Genomic DNA, 20,677 nt, shown 5'->3' on the forward strand with positions numbered 1-20,677 from the left:
ATCTTCAATATTATTAGTTCAAAACTCTCCCTCTCTACAAGCAGCCCCAACATGAATGAGATCTGCTCCCCTCCCTGCAGGAATTGGCATGTGGAAACTGGTCAGCTTGAAATTAATGGAAGATGGGAGATTAAATACCTTTGAGGAGCTGACCCTTAGTTCTTCACTATGGTGATCAAGAATTCCCAAATACAAATTGTATATGGTTCCTTCCATTTAAGGCTCAAAAAGCACTTTACAAATAGAGTATGAGCCTCATTAGCACCCTGTGAGGTAGGTCAGTTTTACCCTCGTTATATACACCCGCACACCCAAGCAGGGAAACCAAAGGGAATAGAAGTGATTTGATCAAGGTCACTGAGTTAGTGCTAGAGCTGGGAATAGAATCTAGATTTCCTGACTCTCAAAACAATCCTGATCTATCAAGGTACAGCTCCTTGATTTTTACAAGACCCATTTAACTGCATTAAGGGATTTTTAAATGAAGAAAATGTGTATTGGTGCACCAGGGTGGGCCCATATTCTCTCTTCCTAGGAAGCCAGAGAGTCTAGGGTGTTCCCTAGTTTTAACAGCAGTTTCCAATTCTGCATTTTGCCCAGGTGAGTTTGCTGCTTAGCTACTTGGACAGAGGAGGACTGTGTTCCCTGCTTCTGGTAAGGCCACCTCACAGGCACCTGTGTGAAGGTAGAGGTGTGTCTAGATTGAAACCTGATGCCTCATCCTTGGGCTAGTGTGGGGGTGGAAGGAGGAGGGACATGTTCCTTCACGCACACAGCTAATGAAGACAGAGAGAGAAACTGTCCAGGACTTAATTTCTCAGCTGAAGACAGGAACAAGGGGAGTCTTTTCACCTCTTTCCCCCATAAGTCTCACCCTAGCCCTGTGCTCTGGAGGAGTCAGTCCAGGGCCAAAAGAAGATGAGTTTAACCCGGCGCAAAGGTTTTTACAGGCAGGAAGTAAACAAAACTGTCTGGGAGCTGCCCAGAAGATATACCTCCCTCAATCCAGTGGGATCCGGGGCTTATGGCTCTGTCTGGTGAGTAGATCTTGGCCTTTCTTTTTTCAAGGGCCCTGGCAGGAAGGAATGGGGTGGGGGTATTTAAAGCATGGCTCACGGGAAGAAAACAGGAGAGGTGCCTCTTAGCTGTCCTCCATTGTGAAATAAATTTGCGTGTTAGATGAAGGTTTGTTTCCTGCCCGCCATACCTTAAGTCACTTTCAGCTTGAGCAGCTGTTCTGCTGTGTGTGTGTGTTTACTGCCTGAAGAGCTGGGCCTTCCTAGCCCTAAATTACTACATTTTGGGGAGAGGTTACTGCTGTACCGATCACCCTCCAGGTGATGGGGTCTAGAGGCTCATCCCTTCTGTATGATTTTATTTGTTCAGTCCCTTGGTTTCCTCTCTCTCTGATGAACAGGACAGCCAGCCCCTGCTGTGCTCTGTCCCAGGGGTAGGAACTAGGCAGAGTTAGTAGTAGCAGAAAAGAACAATCTGTTTCCAAGGGTGACATTACTCCCCCTCCTCCCCCCAAAAGATTTTTGGGCCTCTTGTTCCCCTAAGGGAAGATGGGATTCTGCTGCTGGTCCTATACCAATAGCCTGGTTTAAACTAATCCAGCCCAGCCGGACTGGAACCTCTTGCCAGTTTAATGACGAATTCTGAGCTTAGGAAGGGACATGACAGACAGGAAAACAATGTATAGTCATTCAATCCAATCAGCTGGGCAAAAGCAGCTCACACAAAAATGAATGTATGGGGTCAGATTCTGCTCGGTTGCATGTGTGTAAATCTAGAGTAACTCCACTGACTTTAATGAGTTACCCTCAGTTTACATCCTTATGAAATCAGAATCTAGTCCATACACCAAAACACGAAGGCAAGAGAGAGATTTATTCTCTGTACTAGGTATTCTGCAGGAAATATCCTGCCTGATTGTCATTACCAGGGTCACATAATATATCTATTTCATAGCCCTGGGACCATTGGACTTGCACCCTGGTTAGCTATTTTTTGATGCATAAACAGGGTCTGAAAGATTTGTTTTCTCTACTTGTTTTTCATTTTAGACATATAGATTTTTGTCTACTTTAAAAGACAGCAGGTCCCTGGAGAAAGAGTAGAATTATGGCAGCACAAGAAGCAAAAGCGAGTCACAGAAAGAAAGGGGGTTTTTCACTCCAATGGCTTGAAATAGTATTTTGGGTCATATCTATTTAACTTCAATAACCAACATTCTTTCTCCAAAATGTTCATCTTTGTTAACGATTCAACATCTCTGCCACTTCACTTGCTATGTGCGTGCTCCTAATAGGCTTCTCCACCAAAATCAGGGAAAACCAGACTTAATATTCTTGACATTTGTAAAGATTAAAAAAAAAATTAAAAAGGAGGGTGAGAAATGATCCTTCTGGATCTTCTTTATAAAGCCTAAAGCAAGAAGAAAAACACAAACAAAATAAATCCTTTCCTGCTTATGCTTTAAATAAAACCAGTCTCTAGCTCAGCTGATGTGGAAACTCCCAAAAAACAGCTGCTTGGTTGCCCTAAATGACATCCATTAGACTAAACTGGGTCGTGCCAGAACTCCCTGGATGACGAATACTTGCTGGTTTTGGTGCTGATATCTGGATGAAGCACAAGTGGAAGCTTGTGGAATTAGGATTTGCTGTCCCCTGCTGGGAACCGCTGGGATGTTTCTTTCTACAATAGTCCATATATTTGGGTTTCTTTAAAGCTCTATATGCTGTTACAGATACTTAAAATAGAAGCAAATAAAGCAAGTTACAAAAGCTTCCCCAATTGGCCCTGAAAAACAAATTCCTTTGTTAAAATAAAATATTTAATAATTGCTATAGCAGATTCACAAGTCTGTATAGAGAATTAGTTTTGATCAGGTTTGAGTAATTGAGGAATTCTGATGCAGATGCATCCAGAGGTGGTCTGACTACCTTTGCAGGTCAGCCAGGATCTTGGAAAATTGCTTGTCTGAACCATTAGCTATCAAGCAACTATTGCAGTTTAGAAACAGTTATTTTGCATGGTGGTTCCCTCCGACCACCCTTGGAAATCCTAGATCCACTACTGGTCACCAGGGCAAGAACAGGGGCTGTAGCCAGTAAGTGTGTGTGGACGGGTGGTGGTAGGAAGTGACACTTTCCTTTCAAAGGTGCTAAGAAGAGAAAAGGGACCATCTGGTTTCAAACAGGAAGTAGATATGGGATGAAGTGTGCAATGTGATAATGCTGAAATTCACATGGGTTTGGTCACGCTGCACCACTAGAAGTCACAGCAGGAAAGACCTGTTGATTTACAGCTCTCCAGTTTAATGAGCTGAGAGAGCAGGAATTGCAAAGTGGCGGGAAGTGCACAGCCCAACAAGGAGGCTTGGGCTGGAAAGCCCTGCCTTTCTCTTTCCCTTCAAGAGGCAACAGCTGGAAGCTGTCAGCCGTAAAACACAGGCAACCTCTCACAGCCATCCAGGGTTGACTGGCTCAGCGAGGTGTCATGCAGTTCATTATGGAGGTGCCTCTTCAAATGCTTTCACCCTGAAAAGCACTGGGGAGAATCTGAAGAATCATAGCAGTCTCTGGACGGCTGCTGTTGATGGCTTTTCTTTCCATCCCTTTGCTGATTAAATCGAGGACCTGCCTTCTCTGCAACTCTGCCACAGGACTTTGAGAGAAGAGGTGTCACTGAATTGCTTCATATGGAGAAATAAATAGGAACTATGACGAGGGGACCCTCTTGACAGCATGGGGCTAGGAGCTAAGAACTCCAAAGTGCTAATCTTGGTTTTGACACTGACTCCTGCTGTTGTCCTTTTTGCATCAATTTCATATCTATAGAATGGGGATAATACCTACCTTACCTTAGAGATTTGTTGTGAGCATTAATATAGTAATATTTATATATTTTTGAACATGAAAAGCATTTTCAAGTGCTAAATACTATTAACTATCTTAAAAAAAACACCTATATACCAAATGTGTAGCACAAAATACTTTTGTGTTCAGAACACTTTACAAACATTATCAAATTAATGCATAGATTTTTTAAAATTTTTTTTAAGGCTCTGAGAGATTACTGTGACCATCTAATCTGACCTTCTGCATAACACAAGCCAGAGAATTCCACCTGGTAATTTCTGCATCAAGCCTATCAGCTGTGTTTGAGTTAAAGCATATATTTTAGAAAGACATCCAAGTCTTGATTTTGAGACTTCAGATGAGAGAGAGAATCTACCACATCCCTAAGTAAGTTGTTCCAGAGGTTAAATAAAATACCTGCATTCTCTCTCTCACACACACACATGCACACACTGTTTGAGGTAGGCAGGTATTATTAGAGCTGAGTGGGAAACTGTTTTCTGTCCCCTGAAAATTACAGATTTCAAAAAAATTTCCCATCCTGAATCAGGATGAAAAGTCAAAAAATTTCACAAACCAGGAAAAAAAATGGATTTTGGCGAATCGGCATATTCTGATTTTTAAAACATGCTTTTTGAAAAAGTGCTGTTATCCCCATATTACAGATCAGAAAACTAAGGCAGAGATTAAATGGCTCACAAATAATAAGATAGTGTGACCAGACAGCAAGTGGGAAAAATCAGGACAGGGGGTGGGGGGGTAATAGGAGCCTATATAAGAAAAAGACCCAAAAATCAGGACTGTCCCTATAAAATGGGACATCTCGTCACCGTATAATAAGATCACACTGTGAGTCAGTGCAGAGCTAGGAATATAGAACCTAGGATTCTGACTTCCAGTCCTGTATTCTAACCACACACACCCATCTTGACCTTGTCGTCGGCTAGGGCTGGTATGCTCTCTGTCTGCCCTGCAGGCTATGCACTGGTTTTATTCAGAAATACTTGCAGCTCCAAAGATCCAGCATGCTGGGAAATCAACTGAAGCAGCATATCCTTTCCACACAGGGATGTTCAGGGATTCTTGCCCTTCCACTGCACTGGTCCACAGTGCAGTGGGGAGGGGAGGGCTGACTCTTCTTCTTCTTCTTAGCGTGGCACGTGACCAGGATTCATTACCGAATTTGGTCCGCTGGTTGGATCATTAGCTTCCGCGGGCTGAGTACTGACTGGGAGCACTGCTCCATGGCCCCCAGGGCTGACCCTCTCCCAAGCAATAACAGCATCCTGGGCGATTCACAGAAAGTGAATCTGTATATCTCCCCTCTCACAAAAAGCCCTCCCACGTCCTTCTGTCCCCAAATTTCAGAAATCCTGAGCAGAAAGAGCATAAGAGCAGAGACTCAGCGGGGTTCTCAAGAGCCAGTTAGCTCAGAAGAGAACTGTGAGAAGTGGGTCTCAAAGAACCAGTGGAAGGACACAGGGTGTGGGTACAGAATTAGGGTTAGCCCTGACCTCCAAGCATTTGTCTTCACATTACCCACCATTTCTCTAGCACCAGTATATCTTCATTGGCTGGCGCAATGGAGAAGTGCTGCTGTAATTGACCATGCTGTCATCTAACCTCCCTCAGAGCAGATATAGCTGGTTAAAATCTTGGTAGCAGTGTGTTTATACCAGAGATGCAATAGAAAAAAATTGAAGTACAATGCTAGTGTCTACCAACTGCATTCCTTCCATGTACATTGTGGAAAGATCAAGGGAAAATGGCCCCTTTTCCTTGATCAGCTCCGCACTCCAGCATCCCTTCCTCTTAGGCCACTTGTTGGATTGACGTTGCATCATCCATGAACACTCATTGCTTAACTCAGAACTGGTTTTATCTGTTTGCCACAGTTCAGCCATAGATAAGAAGACGGGGGAGAAAGTGGCCATCAAGAAGCTGTGCCGACCATTCCAGTCCGAGATCTTTGCCAAGAGATCGTACAGAGAGCTCATGCTGCTGAAACACATGCAACATGAGAACGTGAGTACCTGCCTCTCTCCATGCGGACATGAGAGAGAGAGGGCTACAGAGCTTCTCCCACTGAGTTACCAGAAGATCAAGTGATAGTGACTTTAGGGACAAAAGCCCTGATGTTTTTCCTGAAACTGCTGCAAGGTGGGCTTCGCTGCCAATCATTCCTGGGGGAATACTGTGCATGCCCAGAGTTTGTCCCCCACAGAAAAATGACTTTCTGATGGGGAAGCCACAAGAGCAGTCATGCAACCCTGCCCAGCAGTATGTTTCGGGTGCCCAGGGTCAGTAGAGAGGTAAATCACTGTGGGGTGGGGAGTGGGACTGGGAAGACCTGGCTGGTGGCTCGTACCTTGCGCCGGGCTCAGCTGCTAGTCCTGGCTGGGCTGGGGAGGACGGGACTTCCTCTTCCCCTGCATGGCATCTGGGGCTGGGTCAGACCCATCCTCAGATTTCTCCCCCAGTTGCAGAAAGCTGTGCAAACTCCACCCCCCGCTGTTTCCTGCACCCATTGTTCCTCAGCTGCAGGGGGAGGGATCCATGTACAGGGAGCTGTTCCCCCATCTGTCCAACCCCCGTGCATCCAGACCCCCTCGCACAGAGACCCTCTTGCCGAGCCTCACCCCTGCACTCAAACCCCCTCTGATGAGCCCCACTCCCCCTGCACCTGGACCCCAGCCAGCTGCACCCCCACTGAGCCTCCCACACTCAGACCCTCCCACTGAGCCCCAACCACCTTCATCTGGACCCCCCTGCAGAGTCCCATTACAGTTGCACCCAGAACCCCCCAACAAGCCCTTGTGCATCCAGATCCCTCCCACACCTAGATCCCGCACTGAGCTGCCTGCACTCAGATTACCCAGCACAGAACCCTCTCAAACCACACCTGGATCCCGCAACAATAACCCCCTCCACTTGGATCCTGCATTGCTGAGCCTGCCTGTCTACACCTGGTGCAGCTGGCATGGAGGGGCAGGGCACTGCAGTGTTTCTGGGGCAGGCCTGGTCCTTGCACTGTCAGGGTTGCATACAGCTTCACCTCTGAATCCATGTCTTGGTGGGAGGGGGCGCTGCACAGTGATCCCCCACCTCTGTGCAGCCAGTGGCCTGTGCTCCCCAGTGCCATGCTGGAAACTCCACATTTATTTGACAAAATCTGCAGAATTTTAAAATAGTGTGTGCAGAATTTTTATTGTTTTAGCACAGAACTTAATTTTTTGGGGCACAGAATGCCCTAAGGAGTAGCCAATGGACACCAAGCCCGATGTAGAGGACCCCACCCTCTTTGGCGTGTAGAGGAGAATTCAGTTTCCATGTTCAGTTCCCAGTTCCAGGGGTTCTTTGTTGCTGCCACCCTGCCATTGCTCCAAGAGTGAAGTTGGACTTGGAGCACAGACAAATATTCAGTCTGTTTGTAAGAGAGGAAATAGACTCTTGTCAACGGGCTTTAAAACTAAATCCCTCACGTGGAATCCTAGTGTCATTGACCCGTGACTCTTGAGTTGCAAGCTGTTACAGAGAATACCGCTCTTCCAGTGTGTGTACTTTCCAGTCTTACATTTACCCACTTATCCTGTAGGTCATTGGGTTGCTTGATGTCTTCACCTCAGCCACCTCCTTCAATGGATTCCAGGACTTGTAAGTTTTTTGTGGGGCTTTTTACCAAGTGTTTTGCATTTGCTATAGGTTCAGTCGTTGCCCAGGACAATTGCAGATTTAGCACTTGAAGAAGGAAGTTTGTCATGCTGAGAAGCAATCCCATGAGTTGATTTGAAAAGGGGCCAGTCTAAAGCCAGAGATCCCTAAATAAAATTCTATTAGGAAGGTCAGAAGCACAGATCAGTTCCAGTTGCTAAAATCCCTGAGAAAAATGTAAGCAGGCAGCTCATACACCCCGTATTCTGGGAGCATGGATCAGAAGTATTGATTTATATAAGGTAAATATCAGAAACTGGTACCTAGATATAATGGTGATGGGCACATTAGACATTCCTAAGATAGAACAATACATATTAGGGTAGTGATTTATATGTCATGATGGTGCATTAAGGGCACAGGAACAATAACAAATTATTTGTCAGATCCTAGACTGATAGAATTTTAAATATCTATTTTTTTCACCTTTTATGTTGATGTTTTTTTTTTCTTTTTTTGTCCCGGGAGAGGCTGGGCATTGCCTTCAGCTTGGATGGTGAAGCTGGACCAGCCAGGGTTGAGGCACTGTGGGAATAAGTCTGAGACCTGAGACAGCAGTTTTGAAAAATCCCCTTTAAAACTCCATAAGATATTTCAGACACCTGATTTGCCCATCGCTGATGATCGAAGACTTTAAAGCAATGAACAGCACGTGCGCTCTCTCTCTCTCATATATTTGGTATCTTGCAATGCGTACAATGAGGAGGACAAATTTTCCAAATTCAGGAGAGTAGAAATAACAATTTTCAGAGCAGGTAGCAACTTTAACTTCCTCACTGGTTGTCTTGGTAACCCAGAGACACATTAAGGCTTGCTGCAACTGATCTGATCTTCATAGTGAGAACAAGGCTAGCATGGCTTCCTATGTTTTTCTCCTAGACTCAGGGACTTATCTTACTGCCTTTTAGCTACCTGGTGATGCCGTACATGCGGACAGATTTACAAAAGATCATGGGACATGAGTTCAGTGATGAAAAGATCCAGTACCTGGTCTACCAAATGCTGAAAGGTTTGAAGGTAGGTGGGTCTGGAATAGCCAAAAGCAAGAACTAGTTTCTGAAGGATTTACACATTGAATCACCAGGTCTGCCTTAGGAGTAGTCTTCGCTCTGTATTATCCCTGAGTGGACCCTTAAATCATGGACAGACTAACCTGTAGGATCATCATCCTTATAATACAATTCATGTCTCCACACTTATCCATTGAAAAGTCATTTTTCCTTCTGAACTAATCTGGATCTACCACACGTCAATCGGAAGTACAGTTGGGCAGGAAACAGTTATCCCGTCCCATGAAACTTTGAGATTTCAAGTGTTTTCCTGGTCTGCAGAGGGATGAAACTGAGATGTTTCAAAATTTTTGATGGAAAAACCAGACAGCTCGCTCCCCACTCAGACTAGCCAATAGCCCAGTGTTAGGGCAGCTGTAACCATTGGGCTGTTGGCTCTTCTGGGGTAGGTGTCTCTCTCTGGTTTCCCATCCTGAGAAACTTTTGCTGACAGAAGTTTCATTGCAACTGATATGCTCCCGGTTTTGTTCAATATCTTCATAAATGATCTGGAGGATGGTGTGGATTGCACTCTCAGCAAATTTGCGGATGATACTAAACTGGGAGGAGTGGTAGATACGCTGGAGGGGAGGGATAGGATACAGAAGGACCTAGACAAATTGGAGGATTGGGCCAAAAGAAATCTGATGAGGTTCAATAAGGATAAGTGCAGGGTCCTGCACTTAGGATGGAAGAATCCCATGCACCGCTACAGACTAGGGACCGAATGGCTAGGCAGCAGTTCTGTGGAAAAGGCCCTAGGGGTGACAGTGGATGAGAAGCTGGATATGAGTCAGCAGTGTGCCCTTGTTGCCAAGAAGGCCAATGGCATTTTGGGATGTATAAGTAGGGGCATAGCGAGCAGATCGAGGGACGTGATCGTTCCCCTCTATTCGACATTGGTGAGGCCTCATCTGGAGTACTGTGTCCAGTTTTGGGCCCCACACTACAAGAAGGATATGGGTAAATTGGAGAGAGTCCAGCGAAGGGCAACAAAAATGATTAGGGGTCTAGAATACATGACTTATGAGGAGAGGCTGAGGGAGCTGGGATTGTTTAGTCTACAGAAGAGAAGAATGAGGGGGGATTTGATAGCTGCTTTCAACTACCTGAAAGGGGGTTCCAAAGAGGATGGCTCTAGACTGTTCTCAATGGTAGCAGGTGACAGAACGAGGAGTAATGGTCTCAAGTTGCAGTGGGGGAGGTTTAGGTTGGATATTAGGAAAAACTTTTTCACTAAGAGGGTGGTGAAACACTGGAATGCGTTACCGAGGGAGGTGGTAGAATCTCCATCCTTAGAGGTTTTTAAGGTCAGGCTTGACAAAGCCCTGGCTGGGATGATTTAACTGGGAATTGGTCCTGCTTCGAGCAGAGGGTTGGACTAGATGACCTTCAGGGGTCCCTTCCAACCCTGATATTCTATGATTCTCCCGCAGAAAGATTTTGTTTTGACAAATTATTATTTTCTGACCCCAAAAAAGGGCTAATAGAAAAATTCCTGACCCGCTTTCACCGAAAGCTTATGCTTTTGAGGTATCAGAGGTGGCTTTGGTTTTTCATATTGGTCAGCAGGTGACTTAACCAATTCAATCCATCATAAGTCATGCAATTTCTTGCTAGGGAGGCAGTTGGCTTGCTCTATTCAACTCACCACAGCCCAAGATTCCTTAGCAAAACTATCGATGGTGGCAAGAGGCTTTTAGCAAGTGGAGCATGTGTTGGTTCCCTCATTCCCTCTGCTTTTAGAGAAAACACATGGAACACAATTTCCTCGGTTGTTATGAGCCAAGAATGTCCATTTTTAAACTGACTATGACAAAGTGGAAAGGTAAAAGACAACCCCTTATAACAATCTGAACTCTGAACTGTAGAACTAATGATTGACAATACTTCACACTAGACTGCCCTCCAGCTACAATTCTCACAGTGCTTTACGAGCATTAGGGACTTAAACTCCACAACGCTTCTTTCCCCAGCTCACTGTGAAACCCAGATGGGAGAAACCAATGCACAAAGAGGTTAAATGACTTGCCCAAAATCGCGACGTGAGCCTGTGGAGAGGTTAGACTAGAACCAATATCTCAACTCCAGACCTTATGCATTAGCTGCTAGACTCTGTTTCCTTCCTATATGATTTGACAGGCAAAATAACCACAACTCATGCAATTTAGTGATTGCATTCCTTCTTACAATGAGCCCATACCTGCTCACTAGATAAGTTTGAGGCTTCTAAGATTATAGTTGATTTTAGTAACTTTCATGCCATACCAGCTATGCCTCTTCAAGAGGTATTCTAATTCCAGCTATTGTAAAGAACGTAGGATAGGGAATGGGTTTCACTTGGGTTTCTTGCAGCAATTTTGTCTTCCTATTTGTGACCTGGGCTGAAGAGTCACAGAGTTGGGAGCGAGGATTTTGCAGAAGAAGAATGCAGGTTGGTTTGGTCTCAGTAGACAGGATCTGTTGCTAACATGTGTTTCTCCTATGGGGAAGTGAAAGATCTGCTTGCTGGTGATCACACTGTGGCTTCCCTTTTCATTGCAGTACATTCATTCTGCTGGAATCATTCACCGGGTAAGTTCATGTGCACTATTACTCTGCTTTTATTTCTGATCTCTGAGAGAAGTATGACTCGGTCAGAAAGTTAACAGCTTCTCCCATAGCCTTGAACGTCATCTCACTAAGAGCCTTGGCCTTAAGTTCTCCCTAAACTAAGCCCCTCTTCCCTTTTGCTGCCTCATTCCCTTCCTACCTCTGTTGGCCTGGATTTGCGCTACGGGCAATGCAGTATTTTGCAACAGGCTATGGAGCATTTTGTATGCTTCCCGATTAATGAAAGATGCTTCAGAAAAGAAAATAGTCCTTGTAATACTCTGGGATGCTGAACTGTGTAGCAGGCATGTTGTCTCCACTGCTGTGGCAAGAGTGGATTTGGGATGCAATGATACAACCCACCAGAGGCCAAGCTGAGACTCGGCTGAGATTTACATTGTTGAATTGCAGTTTGCTTTGTGTACTGATTGCTCTGCTCTCCTTTGCTGCAGGACCTGAAGCCAGGCAATCTGGCTGTCAACGAAGACTGTGAACTAAAGGTAGGAACGAAGGTGCCACTTCACGGCTTGCGAAACATGCAGCGTGTTGGGTGGCTGGTGAACCGCTCTGAGTCCGTGACTCCTGATGTTAACACACCAGTGTGGTTCCCATTGCAGCCTGCGGCCCCTGTTCAGCAAGGTATTTAAGACCGTGTCTGTTGAATCAATGGGACTATTCATGTGCTTGAAGTTAGGACATGCTCCAGTACCTTGCTGAATTGGCCTGCGGCTGGAGTGAACATCCTGGCACTGGGTGCAGTTCCTACTGCACTCTGAAGTCCACAGCAATACCTTACAGACACTCAACATGCTAGGGCCACATCTCTATTAGGAAAATAACAGAAGGATGATAACTGTGGGCAGCCACAGTTCCCCTGCACTCCCATCGGCTAGAGCTGAGGACCTATTGTAGACAAAGCCATTTTCAACTCCTGGTAGAAAAGGCTTGTTAGAGCCCCGGTGGAAGGAAGGGCCTGCTTTGCCGGGGATTGTTAAAAGTGATTTGGCCCTGTCTATGCTAAAGGTCAGGCCAAAGCATTTCCAGCTCCTGCTGGAGGAATACTGGTAGCCACAGGACGTTTTCGGAGGAGAGGTGGGGTTGGAGAATGGCTTGGCTTAAAGGACGCAGAACAGTCCTGTGAAAAATAAGAACATGTTTCAGGAAGGTGGTTATCCTATCGGTCACACACTACAGATTCCGTCTGTGGGGCTGCAGGCTAAAACTGGTTTTGCAGCCTGGCTATAATTTACAGTGCAATTAAGACAAACCCATTCGAACCATTGGCTGGGGTGGCTCTGGTGTAGCGGTGAGCCTATAGCTCTCTGATGGGATCCACTTCATTTCCTCATGGAAACAGGTTTTCTTTTGCCTGCAGGATCTCTCTTTTCCTTCCCTCACCATCTCCCTCCTCCGTTGATCTGTAGATCTTGGACTTTGGCTTGGCGAGACACGCCGATGCTGAGATGACTGGCTATGTTGTGACACGTTGGTACAGAGCACCAGAAGTCATTCTGAACTGGATGCATTACAACCAGACCGGTGAGTTAAATCCCTTCAGCTGCGGCTCTCCGGAGATCACCACTGCGATCCCCTCAGGAGGGTTAGTGTGGATCACACACAATCCTCTTCTTTTGGCAGTTAAGTTGAGGAGGAACAAAACGCACCTTATCTCAGCAGCAGTTATGAGGCTCCCGGCTAATCAAACATCGGGAGGCTCCACCCAAAGCTGTCACCATTGGGAAAGCTGAAACCCAAGGTTGTAGTAACCCAGAAACTACAGCTGGTGAGAAAAGGGGATTGAAGGTGGGAGCAAGACCACGCCAATGACTAAATAACTCCACAGACGTTACTGTAGGTCCCCAAAGCAGGACAAGACCCCTGAACTGTTTCTCCTCCCTCTGCCGGCCTTGTTCTTTTCTCACGCTCCTCTTGGTTTCTTCCCACACAGTGGACATCTGGTCTGTTGGTTGTATCATGGCAGAAATGCTGACTGGGAAAACCCTGTTTAAAGGAAAAGATTGTATCCTTTCAAATTGGGGCAAACTCCTCTGGGATGGCCCAGAAGCCCTCTAGCTGTGCCTGAAACGAGCATTTACACAGGCATGAGAGGGTGGGGATACTGGGGGAGGAGGGTGTCAACTTGGTACACTGAGGTAAATTCTACCCCTTGTCCTCTTGCATGCATGCTGCCCTGACCAGTCAGTGGTGTTCTGTGCTGTGGGGAGGAGCAGAGGTTACCTGTGCAGGGCCCCAAGCCCATTGCAGAACACAGCTCTGTGAGGGCTGCTTGCACGCCATGGCAGAAGGGGGCTGGAGCAGGCCCTGCGGATGCACACATCCAGCCACCAAAGCCTGCATAGGGAGGTCACAGCAGCTGGGAGCTATTGCAGCTCTGACTCTGCATTAGGAGTCCCGGAGCCGTTTGGAGTAAAGATTCATTTTCCTTAATCCTTACAGACCTTCCTAGCCACACAGCCAGCCTACTTGGGCTGTTGGCTAGGTCCAAGATTTGGCCCTAAATAACCTTTAACTCAGCCTGACAGATCTAGATCAGCTGACCCAGATCTTGAAAGTAACCGGACTCCCAGGAGAGGAGTTTGTGCAGAAACTGGAGGACAAAGCGGTAAGGAAAACAATGTGCCTAGGGCTGTACTTCTGAATGCATTGCTGTGGAAACCCCATGAAAATAAGTTATTTTTACATTGTCTTTGACATGTGCATGCGTGTGGTTTTTAGTAACATAAATCATCCTGCCAAGGCAGTGGCCTTGGCATCTATCCCTGCCAGTAGCACCTCCAAAGCATTTGACTTTAAAAGAAAGTCCTATTTACCAGTGAGGCAAAGTATTCCTTTAAAGGGGGTGGATGGAGAATGTAGGAGTTGAGTCAGGACTCCTTGGTTCTGGGCCAGAGGCAGCTGGCGACTCATTGTGTGACCTTGGGCAGATCATTCCTCCTCTCTGTAACCCAGTTGAGCCCTCTGTAAGATTGGGATATTTCTGTACCTCACAGGGGTGTTGTGGGGCTCTCTTATTTGTAGAATAAACAAAACAGTTCCTCACATGAAAGAGGCCCAAAGAAATGTGGAGTCTTGGATATTTTACTACTATCCTGCTCATCTAGACATGGACCTGATGGACTTTTCTACAGACCCCTTTGTCTGACTGCAGCAAGTTTGTATTCTGTGCATTCCTCTCTCTCTTTCAGGCTAAGAAGTATATCCAGTCCCTTCCCAAGATTCCCAAAATGGATTTATCACGGCTTTTCTCCAAAGCCAATCCTCTGGGTAAGTCCTCTTCAGTATTTCTCCCATGCCACTTCCAGTCCATTATAAGGCAGATGGTCACACTGTTCATGGACTCCAGGACTTTTCCTCCCAGACCTCATGACTTCTTGCTACGTCCCCTTCAGGGGCTAATGATGCTTCTCTTGCTGGCTAGCCCTTTCCACGGGGGGCTGAAGATACTTACAATTACGTGGAAAAACAATTATTATTGACATTAAAATAGCAATTACTTGCTCTTCTTTTCTCTCTCCCTTCCCCTGCCCTTAAAATAAGATCCAGGACTTTTGGCACTTTTTCCCAAACTTGTGAATTTTTTGCCATGACTGCGAACCCAGCCTTAGTCATAAATATCTCTCAGCCCCATAGTGCTGTGGTGGTGAGGAGAATGGGACTGACTTAAGTGCAGAATGTTAGTCCATCTGAAGACTTCTGTGGCACCTCTTCCAAGCTCACTTTTTCCTGCAGTCAAAGGAACCTAGGTCTATGAGCAAATTGAGATGGAAACTTCTGGTCTTTCACACACTTATGAGGACAGGGTGGAGACACACCGGCGAAAGGAAGACAATCCTATACAAACCCAGTTCACTTTGGTTTCCCAGAATCCAGAGGTCATTAGATCATGGCTGAGGTCATTAGATTTACTGAACTGAAGGCCACATTTGCCTTAAGTCAGGAGCTTGAGGGTCACACCTAATTTGCTTAAAATGGAGCAGATGGCACCTGCACTCATCATTCATGTACAGCTCACAGCATGTGATGCTCCCTCGTAAGCCAAGCGGCATGGCTTCTTGTCCGAAGAGAGACATTATGTAATGGAGCCTGGAGAATGCAGTTTCCCACACCTTCCTATGGAACAAGGCCAGGAACTGATCACAGTGTAGAACTCTCTGGGCCCCAGTTGGCCAGTGGAATGTACCTTGGCCACAACCGAGCTCCAGGATCAAGTTGCCTAGAGCAAACCGGGCGGTATCCATGTTACGCCTCTTTCCTTTGTTCTTTTCCCAGACCCAAGGCAGCGTGATCTCTGGCATGGGGCACAGAGAGTTGCATACACTGCTTCAGCCACCTTTTACCAGGGAAAGTATATGAATCACTTCCCAACTGCGTATCAGATATCTGGACATTTTGATACAAAGTTGGTAACTGAAATTTGTTTACGCATTCATGGTAAAAAGTAAGCCTCCTACAATGAACTGTTTCCCCTCATAGGTCATAGGTGTGGGTAAGCAGAACTCTACCAAACTCTGAAACATTAAAGCAGTAAAACCAAGAAGGAAATCAGCCTGCCTTTGGCGTTTCCTGCTTTCCTGTTTACCAAGCCTAGTATAGATTACTTTATAGATTATTTGGGTTGCTTATATTTGCTTTGTAAAATACTTTTGACCCCCCCTGCACAACTCAGATTGGAACTGAAAGAATTTTAAACTTAAAGTCACTTCTCACTATTGATGTCCTTGAAGCACACTTGGTTTCAACAAAAAGAAAAGGAGTACTTGTGGCACCTTAGAGACTAACCAATTTATTTGAGCATGAGCTTTCGTGAGCTACAACTCACTTAGAATCATAGAATATCAGGGTTGGAAGGGACCTCAGGAGGTCATCTAGTCCAACCCCCTGCTCAAAGCAGGGCCAATCCCCAATTTTTGCCCTAGATCCCTAAATGGCCCCCTCAAGGATTGAACTCACAACCCTGGGTTTAGCAGGCCAATGCTCAAACCACTGAGCTATCCCTCCCCCCAAAGAAGAGTAAAACAGAGCTATCTAGCTTCATTGTTGAAACCAAGTTTCAGAGTAACAGCCGTGTTAGTCTGTATTCGCAAAAAGAAAAGGAGGACTTGTGGCACCTTAGAGACTAACCAATTTATTTGAGCATGAGCTTTCGTGAGCTACAGCTCACTTCATCGGATGCATACCGTGGAAACTGCAGCAGACTTTATATACACACAGAGACTATGAAACAATACCTCCTCCCACCCCACTGTCCTGCTGGTAATAGCTTATCTAAAGTGATCATCAAGTTGGGCCATTTCCAGCACAAATCCAGGTTTTCTCACCCTCCACCCCCCCACACACAAATTCACTCTCCTGCTGATAATAGCCCATTCTCTGTGTGTATATAAAGTCTGCTGCAGTTTCCACGGTATGCATCCGATGAAGTGAGCTGTAGCTCACGAAAGCTCATGCTCAAATAAATTGGTTAGTCTCTAAGGTGCCACAAGTCCTCCTTTTCTTTTTGTGAATACAGACTAACACGGCTGTTACTCTGAAACTTGGTTTCAACAATGAAGCTAGATAGCTCTGTTTTACTCTTCCCTCCCTAATTTTCAATAACTTGCATGAGGTTATGTTTGGGTTCGCAACACTGCAGGGGAAAGCTTAAATGACAGAAAAAACCCTTGAAACTGTGAAACATTTCTTCTCTTTGTGTTTTGTATCCCTTCCCCTTTCAATTCTTTCAAACAAAATTTAAGTTTGGGGTATAAACTAGCTGATATTTGGCCTATTGATTTTACTGCCTCTGTACTGATGGGGACTTCTGCCCACTAGAAACCCATTATATTCTTGGATGCTAGGAGGATGAGCCCCAAGGTACTCACAGACTTTATGTGTAGGACATCCTAAATATCACTGCTTCACTCACCTAGCCAAGTATTCCCATCCTTCTGCAGCGGTGGACCTGCTCGACAAGATGCTGCAGCTGGATGTGGGAAAGCGTCTCACAGCCACAGAAGCTCTGGCCCATGCATATTTTGACCAATTCCGAGACGTTGAGGAGGAGACGGAGGCCCAGCAGTCCTACGACGATTCCTTGGAGCACGAGAAGCTTTCCATGGATGAGTGGAGAAGTAAGACGTTGAACTTCTATGGGTTGCCGTCAGTCTGTCAGTACCTTGTGTGGAACTTCCTAGCCCCTCCCACTGTCCTGAACGTACCTTCTGAGTATGCCTGATGTCACCCCCATGCCCATATGCTGCCCCCTACACACATGCTGCCGATGTAGAGTAATGCCCATCCTCTTCCCCTAGCCTCTAAGCACACGTTGAAGATACCTTTTGCCTACATCTTTCCAACACTGAGCTATATTTTATTCTTTCTCCTCCTTTCAGCCTCCATGTGATGTCCCCCTACATCTGAAATTTGCCCCCAGCTCTTACGTGCCTTTATGCTTATGCTCTCTTTAACACCCTCTAGAATCATGTGACAATATTATTTTAAATATGCTATTGATATTCATTATTATGTTGTTCATTTTCAAGGGCATACTTACCATGAGATTCAGTCCTTCAGTCCAATTGCCCGGAAGGACTCCAAGAGGCGGAGTGGTATGTCATTGTAGTGGCTGGGTCGGCCAAGGTTGGGGCTCACTCCCTCTGCTGGGTCACAAAAGAGGATGCTGATCAGGATTTGGACCACCCCAGGGCCAGATATTTATCAGCATGGGTGTGTGGAACTTCTGTACATGTGTGGAACAGAAGAATGTTGAATACCCAAGAGTGTTGGGCTTTGTCCTGTGGGAGGAAACTGCCCCAGATACATCTTTCAGTGCCAAAGATTAATGTATTTCTCATTAAAACCTCAAGTAGTAGAATTGTACCTGGTGTTTTTGTTTTCTTACTCATTTGCACCAGTTTTTAATTGGCTCTCAACTTAGTTTTCAAGAGTTTGGGTCATACACACCAAGTTTCTAATCTGGTCTGCCCAGGCTCCACCCCCGCTCCACCCCTTCCTCCAAGGCTCCACCCCCACTCTGCCCTGCTCTGCCCACTCCACTGAGCATGCTGTGCCCTCGCTCCTTCCGCTTCCCCTCCAGCACCTCCTGACGCTGTGAAACAGCTGATCTGCAGCAGGCAGGAGGCGCTGGGAGGGAGGGGGAGAAGGCGCTGATCAGTGGACCTGCTGTTGGGCAGGAGGTGCTGGGAGGAGGTTCTGGTAAGGGAGCTGCTGGGGGGGTGCTCAGCACCCACCATTTTTCCCCCGTGGGTGTCTATGGTTCGGGTGTTTCAGTGAGTCCTTCTCACTGTTCCTTCGGTGTCCTATTTGCTGCTTTTCCAGTTCTTCTAGAAAAGCAGTTAGGACTTTTGCAGGTGGCATCACAGTGAGTCAGGCAGGAAAACGGAGTTTATTTGAGAGGCCAGCCAGTAGGGTTACTCGTTAGAGAAAGGGACAGGAAGTCAGAACCGATGGGTTCTACCGCAAACTCCTTATGTGAGTGTTGGCAAGATCCTTAATACTGAGTTTCCAGAAATGGCCTCTAATTTTGGGTCCCTCTATTCTTCGGTTTCCAACTGCAGACACCTTAACCAAATTGTTTGAACTTGGGTGTTTACATTTAGGCACCAAAATCGAAGTGGCCTAATATTCAGAAGTGCTCTGAGATCAACTTCAAATGAAGAGTACTGCATAAGTACAAAGAACTGTTTTGCCTCCCATTAATGGTTCTGTAACAGATGTAAAAGTATGTTTTGTTCTTTAAAGTGATGTAATATATAGGTATAGAGGCAAAAACTGACAAAATGCATTTATTGAATTGTTATATATTTTAATCTTTTTACACAGAGTTAGAAAGAAATTCAAAATGTTATTTTTTTAATTCATGCAGTTGGCAGCCTGGAGGGATCTTCGTAGCTAAGCCAGGTTTTTCAATGTAGCATCAAAAAGTGCAGGGACTGGTTCTTGGCTCTATGCTATTTAACGTTTTTTATCTATGACCTGGAAGATCACATAAAACCATAACTGATGAAATCTGCAGACGACACACAACTTGAGGGAGTGGTAAATAATGAAGAGGACAGGTCACTGATTCAGAGTGATTTCGGTTGCTTTGTAAACTGGATGCAAGCAAACAATGTGCATTTTAATAAGGCTAAATGTAAATGTATACGTCTAAAACCAAAGAATGTAGGCCATACTTACGGGATGGGGAGCTCTCTCCTGGGAAGCAGTGACTCTGAAAAAGATTTGGGGTCATGGTGGACAATAGGTTGAACATGAGGTCATCGTGTGATGCTGCAGCCTAAAGAGCTAATGCAATCCTGGGGTACATAAACAGAGGACTCTCCAGTAGGAGTAGAGAGTTTTTTTCCCTCAGTATTTGACACTGGTGTTGGGATACTATGTCCAGCTCCAGTGCCCACAATTCAAGAAGGATGTGGATAAACTGAAGAGGGTTCAGAGAAGAACCACAAGAATGGTTAAAGGATTAGAAAACATGCCTTGTACTGTGAGATTCAAAGTGCTCAATCTGCTTATCTTAATGAAGAGAAGGTTAAGGGGTGACTTGATCGTAGTCAGTAAGTACTTACACGGGGAAAAATATTTAATAATGGGCAGCATAGGAGAAACCCACATTCACCCAAAACTGTGAGATCCCAGCACTGGAATCCTAAACAACAGAGTTGTCTAGCCCCAGTCACTCCATCCCTGGAATCTCTCCCCTCTCTGACTACAGGCTGCCCTTCTGTCCCAGCAGGACTGGCTCAGAGGCACATGTTCCTGTCACATGACCCTTGTATTCTCATCCTGGCCACCTGGCACAGGTGAGGCTGAGCCTTTATCCTCTTAAGGGGCCAGCTCCTCCTGTGATGCTAAGGAAAATTTAAGCCAAATATCAGGAAACGCTTCCTGACAGCCAGATGTGTTCAGCTATGGAATTGGCTCCAAGGGAAGCAGTGGAAACTGCACCATTTGGGGATAAAGTTCTAGAAATTATATTGCACGAATAATCCAGTCTAAGCAAGGGAATGAAGTAAATGATCCTTGACCATCTTGTTTAAAGATTTTAGCTTCTTGGTATTAAATTAACTCTCTATTTCAGAATCATTTTTAAAAACAGCATTAAAAATATTCCACATAAAAATAGAACTGTCCAAGTTTTTTTTTCTCCCTTGAATGGATTAAAACTTTTTAGACTCCCTTTCCTGCACTTTCCTGTAGGGTTTTGTATTTCTCATTCGTATAAATAAATTCAAATACATTCCGTTTGCGAAATAACTCTTGGCAGCCACAGTAAATTGCCTCTTTATGAGTTACAAGGCTTGAATGGGATGAGAACAGAGTTCTCTTCGGAGCTCAGGTGGGGAAAGTGTGTTGGCAGACTGGATTTTATGTGCTGTTACAAAACAAACTCTGGGGTCTCTTGTTTGCAATTTTCAGTTCCCAGTACTCAGCCAGGGC

At 45.6% G+C, this 20,677-nt stretch overlaps 1 protein-coding gene across 1 annotated transcript; it reads left to right on the forward strand.

Moving 5' to 3' along the window:
• The first annotated feature begins 757 nt into the window (after positions 1-757).
• Positions 758-18,097, forward strand: MAPK13 (mitogen-activated protein kinase 13). Its single transcript, XM_084610899.1, has 12 exons — positions 758-1,037; positions 5,762-5,891; positions 7,462-7,520; positions 8,486-8,594; positions 11,171-11,200; positions 11,671-11,718; positions 12,643-12,757; positions 13,167-13,238; positions 13,762-13,841; positions 14,425-14,503; positions 17,173-17,349; positions 17,761-18,097. Exons 1-12 carry the CDS (start codon positions 919-921, stop codon positions 17,838-17,840), a joined length of 1,098 nt encoding a protein of 365 aa, XP_084467025.1. The 5' UTR covers positions 758-918; the 3' UTR covers positions 17,841-18,097.
• The last annotated feature ends 2,580 nt before the right edge of the window (positions 18,098-20,677 follow it).

This window comes from Lepidochelys olivacea, assembly GCF_965140295.1.
Source record: "Lepidochelys olivacea isolate rLepOli2 genome assembly, chromosome: 21".
Lineage (NCBI taxonomy): Eukaryota > Metazoa > Chordata > Testudines > Cheloniidae > Lepidochelys > Lepidochelys olivacea.

Bases quoted from the DNA above. Each gene is read 5' to 3' on its own strand.
- MAPK13 (XM_084610899.1), top strand. From the start codon at position 919: ATGAGTTTAACCCGGCGCAAAGGTTTTTACAGGCAGGAAGTAAACAAA. The intron at 1,038-5,761 runs GTGAGTAGATCT...TGTTTGCCACAG, and splicing joins GGGGCTTATGGCTCTGTCTG to TTCAGCCATAGATAAGAAGA. The intron at 8,595-11,170 runs GTAGGTGGGTCT...TTTTCATTGCAG, and splicing joins AAATGCTGAAAGGTTTGAAG to TACATTCATTCTGCTGGAAT.